Raw genomic sequence first — 12,600 nt, forward strand, 5'->3', positions numbered from 1 at the left:
GAGAATGTAAAATGGATAAAAAACTGATGACAAACTGATGTAAAAATTAATAATTTTTTTCTTTGAAAAAACATGACTGAACTGATGAAATGAATGGTCCGTTAAAATGTGTGAAAAGGGCCTTAGGGTTCCATCAATGGTTTCAGTTAGAGACAGAGGCCTGGATTCACATACATCTTACGCCGACGTATCTGTTGATACGCCGCGTAAGTTGTAGGATGCGCCGTTGTATCTCTGTGCCGTATTCTCGAAACCAGATACGCCTGAATTTGGGCTTGATCCGACCGACGTAAGCCTCCGTCGTATCTTGGGTGCATATTTACGCTGGCCGCTAGGGGCGCTTCCGTAGATTTACTAGTCGAATATGTAAATGAGCTAGATACGCCGATTCACGAACGTACTTGCGCCCGTCACAGTAAGCTACGCCGTTTACGTAAGGCGTACGTCCGGCGTAAGTTTACCCCTCATAAAGCAGGGGTAAGTCATGTTAAGGTATGGACGTCGGAACAGCCGTCGTATTTTACGTCGTTTACGTAAGTCGTACGTGAATGGGGCTGGGCGTAGGTTACGTTCACGTCGCATGAATGGACCCGGCGTATATTAGGGAGTAAATTTGACGTGATTCTAAGCACCGAGCCTCAAAACGAGAAGCTAGGGGGTTCCGCCGCAAATTGCTGGTCGGGGGGCTTTGGGTGCTAATGATCAAAAAAAATATATATATATAAAAAAAGTGGACCACCGAGCCACTTAGAGGTCGGGGGGGGGGGATGCCATCCGGGCCCCTGAGGACCATCGGGCCCCTTATAGGTTGGGGGGCTTTGGTTGCTGACGAAAAAAAAAAAAAGGGGGACACCTTAAAGTCTGATCATTAGACCATGCATTTACATGGGGTCACGCTTCATTATAATACAACACGCCCACTACCAGCCTTCTTTGAATTAGGCGGGCTTACGCCGGCCATTTTACGTTACGCCGGTGTAAGAAAGGGAGCAAGTGCTTTGTGAATACAGTACGAGCCACTCTAGGTTACGTCGGCGTAGCGCATATCAGATGCGCTACGCCGCTCTAAAGAAACGCCAATCTTTCTGAATCCCGGCCAGAGAGTCTGAAAGTAAACAACTTCTGCTCTACTCTTTCTTTAGTTCGTATGTCTATTCCCTGTTTATTTGTAAGTGACCAAACCAATATAATTATCCATTAAATGCCAACAATCTCTCTCTGGAAATTATGTATACCTAAATCTTGTTTCCTCATTTTGGCTAAAGTAGGGAAAGGATAGAACACCCAGTTAGGTTTTTACTCCAAATTTTCGCAGTTGTCGTCTGAACAGGAGGTGAGGAAAGATTTTCCAAAGGGAACAGCCTGTCCCAATGATAAGTGAGGAATGCCTCTTGCTGTGGAGAAATTTTCTCTCACCTACTGTCTGTGTCTGGGACGTGTCCCCTCAATGGGACACATAAAGAAAAAAATAAACTAATAGGGTTTTATCCTTCCTGTCTCTTTCCAAAACTAAGCAAAACAGTTTTGGCTCTACATAGCCTTTAAAAGACACATTATAAAATGTGGTATGATGACGGCTATAGAGTTCCATCTAGTGGCCATAATGCAGTATTTTCCTGATTGCGGTATTTCAGGAAAATATGGCACTAGGGCCTCTAGATGATGTTGATAAGCAGAGGAAATAAATAGAAAATTACACTTTACACCTAATAAACATTTGAATAGATATTTTGGAAGCAAGTAAGAAGTAAAGGAATTAGACCTTGTTTAAAAATCTATTTATATAATTATAAACTTTAAAAAAAAAGTTAAATTGATTAAAAACTCCTTTTTTTTTAGTTGTTAGGCGTATTGTGTGTACATTTTCTCATCTTCACCATTCATCTTTGTTTTCTCTTCTAGCCCCAGAGGAGTCAAAGCTCCAGTATCAATGGCCGTTGGTGGGGATGGCTGCTGGCGTGGCAGTGGCTGTGATTATTGGGGTGTTCTTTGGGGTTCAGCTAAGCAGAAAGAGACAGCATGGGGTCCTGTGGCTTCCTTCTGGCTTCAGTCGCCATCGGGCACAAGAGGGAAGCAGGAGACGGGAGCCTGTAGGAGAAGACTCTATTCGGCTTAAGTAAGTGCAACGCCCCTCCCTGAAGGACACCATTATCACAGTCAATCATTTCTGACACCTAAACAGCAAATAAAGAAAGTCTCAATCAGCCCATAATTTGATTTTGAGTTTTAGATGGTTATGGGGAGGTTGCTTTCTTTGTAAGCAGCTCCAGGAAACACTGCAACAATGATAAAATAAGAAAGCCTTTTCAAAAATTAAAATACAGCTAGATACACTAGGGGCCAAATTCTCAAAAAATCTGCCTAACTTAACTTTCAGCAGTTAAGTTACACTGACTTAAAATCTCTACCTAAGTGCCCGATCTTCAAAGCACTTACCTAGAAATTTCAGGCCGTGTAACTTAAGTGCCGCCGTCGTAAGGCGGTCCTCCTCTCCTGGGGGCGTTTAAAATTTAAATGAGGCGCGCTCCCGCGCCGGCCGTACTGCGCATGCGTGTGACGTCATTTTCCCGACGTGCAGCGCGCGAACGTAATTAACGCCGGGCGGCTTTGAGAATTTCGACGGGACACTAAAGTTGCGACGGGTGAAAAAAAAAAGACGCCCCGGGAAAACAAATAATTATAAAAAAAAATGACAGCGTCGCTCAGCATGCATTCCTGAGAGGGAGAACTCCATGCCAATTTTCAAAGAAAAAACCGGCATGGGTTCCCCCCCCCAGGAGCATACCAGGCCCTTAGGTCTGGTATGGGTTGTAAGGAGACCCCCCCACGCCGAAAAATCAACGTAGGGGGTCCCCCTACAATCCATACCAGACCCGTATCCAAAGCACGCTACCCGGCCGGTCAGGAAGGGAGTGGGGACGAGCGAGCGCCCCCCCCCCCTCCTGAGCCGTGCCAGGCCGCATGCCCTCAACATGGGGGGGGTTGGGTGCTCTGGGGTAGGGGGGCGCACTGCGGGCCCCCCCACCCCAGAGCACCCTGTCCCCATGTTGATGAGGACAGGACCTCTTCCCGACAACCCTTGCCGTTGGTTGTCGGGGTCTGCGGGCGGGGGCTTATCGGAATCTGGGAGTCCCCTTTAATAAGGGGGCCCCCAGATACCGGCCCCCCACCCTAAGTGAATGGATATGGGGTACATCGTACCCCTATCCATTCACCTGGAGGCAAAAAGTAAAAGTTAGTAAACACACAACACAAGGCTTTTTAAAATAATTTATTTTTCTGCTCCGGATGCCCCCCCTGTCTTCTTTATTAGCTCTATTACCAGGGGGGGCTTCTTCTTCCACTCTCCGGGGGTCTTCTTCTATCTTCTCCCCTCTTCCGCTGTTGACTCGGCGAACCCCGGTTCTTCTGCAGATGTCCGGTGCCTTCTTCTTCAGCGCTGGCTGCCTGCTATCTTTGTGTGTTAGCTCAATTTCTAACAGGCAGCCGGCGTGGTCTTCTGTGACGTCAGGGTCTTCTGTTCTTCTCCCCTCTTCCGATGTTGACTCGTCGCCTCTTGTCACTGCAATGATGGAAGCGCGCCTTGCATCCCATTTATATAGGCATCACCGTCCCATCATGCTCTGGTAGGTACCCACGTGGTGGGTGCACGTGGGTAGGCACCCACCACGTGGGTACCTGCCGGAGCATGATGGGACGGTGATGCCTATATAAATGGGATGCAAGGCGCGCTTCCATCATTACAGCGACAAGAGGCGACGAGGCAACATCGGAAGAGGGGAGAAGAACAGAAGAGAAGACCCTGACGTCACAGAAGACCGCGCCGGCTGCCTGTTAGAAATTGAGCTAACACACAAAGATAGCAGGCAGCCAGCGCTGAAGAAGAAGGCACCAGACAGCTGGAGAAGAACCGGGGTTCGCCGAGTCAACAGCGGAAGAGGGGAGAAGATAGAAGAAGACCCCCGGAGAGCGGAGAAGCCCCCCCCCCGGAGAGCGGAAGAAGAAACCCCCCCAGGGAGCGGAGAAGACCCCCGGAGAGTGGAAGAAGAAGCCCCCCCTGGTAATAGAGCTAATAAAGAAGACAGGGGGGGCCTCCGGAGCAGAATAATAAATTATTTTAAAAACCCTTGTGTTGTGTGTTTACTAACTTACTTTTTGCCTCCAGGTGAATGGGTAGGGGTACGATGTACCCCATATCCATTCACTTAGGGTGGGGGGCCGGTATCTGGGGGCCCCCTTATTTGAGGGGACTCCCAGATTCCGATAAGCCCCCGCCCGCAGACCCCGACAACCAACGGCAAGGGTTGTCGGGAAGAGGTCCTGTCCTCATCAACATGGGGACAGGGTGCTCTGGGGTGGGGGGCCCGCAGTGCGCCCCCCTGCCCCAGAGCACCCAACCCCCCCCATGTTGAGGGCATGCGGCTTGGCACGGCTCAGGAGGGGGGGGGGCGCTCGCTCGTCCCCACTCCCTTCCTGACCGGCCGGGTAGCGTGCTTTGGATACGGGTCTGGTATGGATTGTAGGGGGACCCCCTACGTCGATTTTTCGGCGTAGGGGGGGTCTCCTTACCACCCATACCAGACCTAAGGGCCTGGTATGCTCCTGGGGGGGGAACCCATGCCGGTTTTGAATTTAAAAATTGCCGTGGAGTTCTCCCTCAGGAATGCATACCAAATGCCGTCGCTTGAATGGGCCTTTACAAGGTGTGACTAACTTTACACATTATAAAACCAGCCCTAGTTTTGCGCAAGCAAATTCGGAACTTAGGCAGAAATCACAATGATGAAATGCTTTGAGAATCTGCTTAAGTCCTCATTTGCATACGCAAAGCTGCATTTCAATGAGAAATGCCCCCAGTGGCGGATGCGGTACTGCATCCTAAGATCTGACCGTGTAAGTGTCTTACACATGTCAGATTTTCTGCCTAACTTTGGAAAAAGCCTTTTGAGAATCGTTTCCAAAGTTAGGCACAGACTGAACAGCAGTTAAGTCTGCGTATCTCTTTTGGGAATCAGGCCCTCGGTTTCTTACAGTGGAGAAGAATGTAGACTTGTATTGCATCATTCTGTGCGGTGCAACCTTCCTCTCATGCTACTGTAGTTGGTGAAAAGGAGGTATCTACAACCAAGGTTCACTTCACATTGATTATTTCAGGCATCGATACAGGGTTAGAAGGTCAATATAATGGCTATTATAGATAGAGGGGTAAATGGCTGCACAAGATTAATGTGAACATAAAAAAATTCAGCTAGTCAGCACTCTTGATGAGTGCATATGTAGCATCCTTGTTCTAAACAAATCTGTTAGTAAATTTAGCAGTGCTAGGTGGCGCTAGGTGGTAGCTAGCCTGGCTAATTTGTAGTCTATTGATCAAATGGGTTTCTCCTAAGTCTGGTGTTGACTGTGATTTCTCCCTTTTGTCAATAGGTGACAATGTTACCTTTGACATCAGTGTGATGAATTACAGTGGATTCATGTTATGAGTGTATATACTTCTCTCAGCCAATCAGCATTCGTTTCTTTGGCCGCCAAGAATGCTGGGAGAGGGTATTTATTCGGAGAAGGTCAGATGATTGGGGGTTCTTTCCACCCAGGCTACGGCCTGGGTGGGCGTGTGTGGAGCAGCAGCAGAAGTGTAGGCCCGAAGCCTGGGGCCTTTCCACTAGGGTTGCCACCTCATCCCTTTAAAACAGAACACATATTAATTACACAGGTTCTGTGGCTGATTAAGGTGGTAATTAAACTCACTTGGTACCTTATCTGCATTAAATTAGCCACAGAACCTGTGTAAAACTCTTTGTTTATTTTTAAAAGTGACTTACGCCCATCTTTCCACCTTGCATTACACCCACCATACCTAGTAACCTACACCCTGAGGAGGAATGTCAGCCCTCCCTGACTCTGGGGGTCACCACCAGGCTTCTGGAGGTTAGGGAGAGCGCTACACGTATGATGGGACCCTTGGCTTTACTAATCTTACTAATCCCTGTAGCACCAGAAGATTATGATGGTAGAAGTGTGTGTGTGTGGGGGGGGGGGGGCTTGTGGACCAGAGGATTGGAAGGGGATGAAAGATTTCCATTAAAGCAGGATCCAGCATTGATAGTAATGTCCCTTATGCTGATTTTGTTTTCTATTTTTGATTAACCTTATGCTTTAAAGATGAGAAGACTAGAAGGTTACTGAGTCATTACTAGGAGAGGTGGAGTCACTGCTGATGGGGGAAGAGGGTGTTCTGATCTTTTGAGTCATTTGAGGGAAAGCTGAGCTGCCCGGATGGGTAACAGGGTGCAATGAGCAGCTGAATCACGGCTGTAGGGAGGACTTTTATTCTTCTGCTATGATGTTTAAAGATGCATTGTTTCACAGTGGTTACAGCTGCATAGGTCAATAATGACTTATTTTAAAGTTTATTACTTGTTAAAATGATTTTAAACCTTTCGATTAAAATTTTTAAGATAACAAACGTGTTATACTTACCTGCAGTCCTGATCCTCCTTATCTGGCGTCCCCCGCTAGCACACCGGGCTTCTTCTTCTGGGCTATGCTAGGCGCTTTGCACAGGGTCACTGCCATACACATGGGGTACCTTTACTTGAGACGTGGTAGATGACAAACATGAGCAAACTGTGGTAAACTCATCTAAATGTAATGTATTTCTCTGCGGTCACTTGTGCATTTAGGAGGGACGCGCAGAGCCAATGCTTTCTCCACCTGCCCAGCGTATCACCTCTACCTCACTCCCAGTAATGGTATGGAGTCCCGCCATGCACCTAGCGCTGACTCTATGCGTGCACTTCACTTAACTCTTCCTCTTCTGTACCTGTGCACAGGTTGAGAATCTTAGTGGGACAGATCTTCTCGCATTGCTATGGGAGATGGATCACTGTCGAAGGAGTGCCAACAACATCTCCCTTGCTGCTGGAGGCTATCTCACCTGCCACATGTACACGCTTATTGACAGGCTGTTATAGAAACCTTTGTAACCCTTGGTAGCCACTGTATCCAAACACTGTATTAACTCTTATACTGATGTCTTCATACCCCAATGCGTTTAGTGACCCGAGCTGTAGACTATATGTGCCGGTTACTTACATTGCACCCCTTTGGTAACTTCAGACCAGGCAAGGACAAAGTTGAAAAAGTAGGTAACAGTTCGAAATAAAGTGCAGACATTCCCCTAACAAACCCCTAGTCCCTAACTTCAGGCTTGTGGCTGCCCCAGCATACCTGCATAGAAAGAGTGCGTACTTGGCAGAGCCTGTGATCAGGAAATCTATTAAGGTGATAATCCAGTACTTTGGCTTCATGGAGGCCTGCAGGTCCCTGCAATCCTCCTATATCTTGCTGGCTGTCTGTGTCTTTCCTCCCATACAGACTGAGTGTGTGGGCAGAGCCCCTCTCTCTCTCTCTCCCTTCTAAACTTTAGGAGCCTTGGTACCCTGGCCCTCGTCCCTTTTATAGCACACAGGAGAGGAGGGTCGGACCCAAGAAAACCTGCCAAGATAAACCCAGGAATGTAGTTAACCCCTAACTTCCCACTGAGGCAGCAAAGATTACCACCTGCCTACACACAGGCAGAGGGCCTTTGCCCCGCACCCCACTCCCTCATGATAGGATTTGATTGACAGCAGCAGGAGTCAATATGCTTCCACTACTATCAATCTGCCTAGTGAGGCGCAAGAGAGAGGGTAGAGTCGCTGCTCTCGTGCACATCGCTGGATCTAAATCAAGCTTGCGTAAATCTAAAAGGGGTCTGGGAGGATCCTGTAAATGTAACATGGTCACAGGTCACCTTTAGGGAACGGTATGGAAATAAGATTTTCTACAGGACTCCACTATTAACTGTCTACTGCTGATGGTAGATCCCCCTAAAACAAGAAACTGGACTCATTTTCCGTCAACCACCTAAGCAATCAAATCATACAATGTACTTCCAACTAATGCATGGTTAGTAATGTGTGGGCGCAGGCAACAAAAGTATTTTTTATCCTAAAGTATCAGAATCTTCTTCACATTTTGAAAATTCAAATTCCGACAAAATGAAATAAGCACAGTTATCAAATTTAACACAACTTTTCTTTCATTTTTAGACCAATGAAACATGATTCTGTTTATGATGATTCAGGTCCTGAAGAAGGAATTGTGCCACCAAAATCCAGAAGACTTAAAGTAAGACAGACTTTAAATCATTATACATCACCTTCACATTTCTATCAAATCTTTGCCACATTGCCTTGTCTCACAATCTCCACTTTGACCTTTTCAGCTGGCGACAGACCCCTCCATCCTTGACCATCGGCAGTGGAGTCAACAGCATATTGATGCTGGGGTTCGTTTCCCACAATGCATTGCTCTGACACCGCCCCAGGAGGAGCCTGATGGCAGGGACGTTGATGTGAGAGGTCCAGGTGTGTGATTTGTTCTAGTGTATCAAAAGCTAAGACCTTTATTGTTTTTGGAGAATGGACCATGTTTCCCATTGGGGAGATTTTCCTTCACTTCATGTTCTGAAGGCACGAGAGAACATGAGATGTAATCTCCCCAAATTGATCAAAAAATCCACTGGAGCAGACATACATGTTGGTAGATTTCCCCTCTATTCCTGTTCTGGTGACAACTCAGAATCTTCGATGTTCCTTACTTTTATGTACAAATGTAGAATGTGAATCTCCCTATCAGGGACATGGCAGCAAACAAAATAGATTTAGGACCCTTTCACACGGGCGGACAAACGGTCCGTTTTTTACAAGTGCGTTTACGGACTTGTAATGCTTCCCTATGGGATTGCAGACGTTAGCGGATTGAGCATCCGCTAACGTCCGGAAACATCCGCCTCCGCAAAGATCCGCTTTTTCAGACGGAAGAAAACCCTATTTTTCTTATACGGTCCGTATTCGTCCGATTCCCCATAGGGGAGAGCGGAGGAAAGACAGGGCGGTCTATGCACAGTGTGCGGGGACCGCCCTGTCCGCCGACAGCTCAGCGGGGATTTATGGATGATCCCTCGCTGAGCCGACGGACACACACGGGGCGGATCAATACGGATCCGCTCCGTGTGAAAGAGCCCTTAGATTTTAGGTATTTTGATACATTTTAGGCCTCGTACACACGGACAGACTGTCCATTGAAAAAGATCCGCCGGACCGTTTTCAGCGGACATGTCCGCCCGGAGATTTCTGTCTGATGGTTGTACACACCAAAATCAAATCCAAAATCAAATCCGCGCGTACACGATACGCAATGACGTGGCCGCGCCGTCGCCGCGACGATTACGCGGCTAAGTGCGCGGCCCTGGAAGGTCAATGCTTTCACGCATGCGTCGAATCACTTCGACGCATGCGAGGGATGGCGGCCGAGCGGACATGTACGGTGAGTCTGTACAGACGACCGAACATGTCCAACGGACAGGCTTCCAGCGGACATGTTTCTTAGCATGCTAAGAAATTTTTGTCCGCTGGAAAACGGTCGGCTGGACCGCTGGAAACCTGTCCGGTCAGCCGTACACACGACCGAACATGTCTGCTGAAACTGGTCCGCGGACCAGTTTCAGCAGACATGTTCGGTCGTGTGTACAGGGCCTTAGTGTTAAATGTTTGTTATTTATGTAGAACAGGGCCAAAAAAGCCTTATTATGTGTTTTGTGTTTTTTTTTTTTTTTGATGAGCCCAATGTTTTCTAGATGGAGTCACTCCACTTATGTCGGCTATATGTGCGGGAGGAGGTTTGGAACCCATTGGAGGTGGTGTAGATCCACCAGAAATTGAAAACTCTGCAAGTGTCATCTCAGATTTGATTGGTCAGGGCGCCAGTCTCAATGCCCAGACTGACTCTACTGGAGAGACAGCGCTTCACCTGGCTGCCAGATTCTCCAGACAAGATGCTGGCAAGGTCATGCTAGACGCCGGAGCAGATACAAACGTGCAGGACAAGCTGGGAAGGACCCCTCTCCACACGGCTATCGCTGCCGATGCTCTGGGAGTTTTCCAGGTGACTTTTATACATTTGGAGAAATATCCGTTTAGATAGACAGTTATAAACAATTCACGAAAGTGGCTCAATCTGTTCGTGTTCGCTCAAACTTATCTTGCATACACACAGTCACACAAATGTTGTCGGAAATTCAGAACATTAAGAACGCAGTCACGTACTACACTATGACGAGCCGAGAAAAATGAAGTTCAATGTGTCAAATTGATTCTGAGCATGCGTAGGATTAGTGTGCCTCAGAAATGGCTACAGACGATCGAAATTTCCAACAGAAACTTTTGTTGTCCGAAAAATTGAGAACCAGCTCTCAAACATTTGTTGTCGGAAATTCTGACAGCAAATGTCCGATGGAGCATACACACGGTCGGATTTTCCGACAACAAGCTCACATCGAACATTTGTTGTTGGAAATTTCCGTTTTAAAAGGACTCAGTTGTTTTTATAAAAACATCAACCTATATGTAAGGAATCTTCATTCCCTAAAACTTAAATAGAAAACTGTATTACAGTCTCACATCAAGAAAAATCCTTGTTGCATTCCCAGCTGTGCATTGCAAAGATGACAACTGGTAGCTGATTGGTTTATATAGATTAAGCCACTTTGTGATCTTCCCTTTCTCCACCAGACCCTGTTACGATGCCGCCAGACAGACATTGACGCCAGAATGCACGATGGATCCACACCACTCATCCTTGCTTCTCGCCTTCCGGTACTGAACATGGTGGAAGAATTGGTGGCATGTGGAGCAGACATAGGTGCAACAGATAAGCGAGGTATACCACTATTATGGATTGCCATTCTTTGCTGTCTTCTAACAAGCCTTGTTCTAAGCAGGCAGGTCAATCGGCCATGTTTCATGTATTTATCTATCTGTTTTCCCTTCGTACACATGATCGAAAATTCCGACAAGAAAAACGTGGATTTTTTCTGATGGAATGTTGGCTTAAACTTGTGTTGCATACACACGGTCACACAAATCTTGTCGGAAATTCCGACCTTCAAGAACATGGTGACGTACAAGACGTACGACGAGCTGAGATCAATGAAGTTTAATAGGCAGTTTGGCTCTTCTGCTTGATTCTGAGCATGCATGGTTTTTTTTGCGCGTTGGAATTCCATACAGACAAGTGGATTTTCCGATAGGAACTTTTTCCGTTGGAAAAATATAGAACCAGCTCTCAATGTTTTGTTGGCAGAAATTCCGACAGCAAAAGTCCGATGGAGCATACACACGGTAGGAATTTCCAACCAAAAGCTCACATCGGACTTTTCTTGTCGGAATTTCCGATCGTGTTTACGTGGCATTACACTTATATGATGGTAGTTTACTAAATTAATCTTTTTGTATAAAAATAAATTAACGCAAAATGTGTCTGTGTTGCCATTGTCCTGATCATTGTGAACAAGTCCTGTATTTGCCAAATTTTGATTCCTTTAAATATGGGTTCTGTTTCCATTTCCTCTTATTAACTATGCTCTTCCTGTAGGTAAATCTGCTCTACACTGGGCTGCCGCTGTGAACAATGTACCAGCAATGAAGACTCTTTTGTCTCATGGGGCTAACAAGGATCTTCAGGACAAAAGGGTAAGAAACAGGCATAAATGGTGTGGGAAAGTGCAGCAGTAATAAATGACCAATGAGAACATCACTTTAAATTGATAAAAGTGACCCAATGTGCAATATTAACCACTTCCATACCGGGCCTATTGCAAAAATCATGATTTTTTTGTTAGAAAATTACTCAGAACCCCCAAACACTATATATGTTTTTTTAGCAGACACCCTAGGGAATAAAATGCCGGTCATTGCCACTTTTTATCTCGCACGGTATTTGCACAATAATTTTTCAAACGCATTTTTTTAAGGAAAAAAATGGTTTCATGAATTAAAAAATAACAAAACAGTAAAGTTAGCCCAATTTTTTTGTATAATGTAAAATATGAATTTACGTCGAGTAAATAGATACCTAACATGTCACGCTTTAAAATTGCGCACACTCATGGAATGGCGCCAAACGTCAGTACTTAAAAATCTCCATAGGCGTCGCTTATTTTTTTTTTACAAGGTACAAATTTAGAGTTACAGAGGAGGTCTAGTGCTAGAATAGTTGCTGGCGCTCTAACGCACGCGGCGATACCTCACATGTGTGGTTTGAACGGCGTTTACATGTGTGTTCGCTTCTTAACGCGAGCTACCGGGGATAGGGGCATTTACATTTTTTTTTTATCATTTTATTCTTTATTTTACTCAATTTATTTTATTTAAAAAAAAAATTGACATTTTTTTTATCACTTTTATTCCTATTACAAGGAATGTAAACATCCCTTGTAATAGGAATGGTTTGTGACAGGTACTCTTCATGGAGAGATGCGGGGTCAACAAGACCCCACATCTCTCCTCCAGGCTGGAAAGCATTAGATCGTGAAAAAAAAATCACAGATCTAATGCTTTCAGCCGCGATTGCGGCTGTGTTTACATTCCGGGACCCGGGCGTGACGTCATAACATCGCGCCCGGGCCTCCGACGATCATAGAGATGACTGGTGACCATCTGTCTACTCTATCGTTTCTCCGGGTCTCCGATGGCAAAGGAGAGCGCGGAGAAGCAC

The 12,600-nt window shown here is 46.2% G+C and overlaps 1 protein-coding gene across 1 annotated transcript in view; it reads left to right on the top strand.

The window, feature by feature from the left end:
- The window catches only part of NOTCH4 (notch receptor 4), a 146,301-nt gene that overhangs the window by 127,985 nt on the left and 5,716 nt on the right, over positions 1-12,600 (top strand). Inside the window, exons 28-33 of the mRNA XM_040323033.1 lie at positions 1,903-2,116; positions 8,094-8,172; positions 8,270-8,411; positions 9,683-9,990; positions 10,617-10,764; positions 11,479-11,576. Of these exons, the coding sequence (XP_040178967.1) occupies positions 1,903-2,116; positions 8,094-8,172; positions 8,270-8,411; positions 9,683-9,990; positions 10,617-10,764; positions 11,479-11,576 (989 nt within the window). The remainder of the gene's footprint in view (positions 1-1,902; positions 2,117-8,093; positions 8,173-8,269; positions 8,412-9,682; positions 9,991-10,616; positions 10,765-11,478; positions 11,577-12,600) is intronic.

This window comes from Rana temporaria, chromosome 9 (assembly GCF_905171775.1).
Source record: "Rana temporaria chromosome 9, aRanTem1.1, whole genome shotgun sequence".
NCBI lineage: Eukaryota > Metazoa > Chordata > Amphibia > Anura > Ranidae > Rana > Rana temporaria.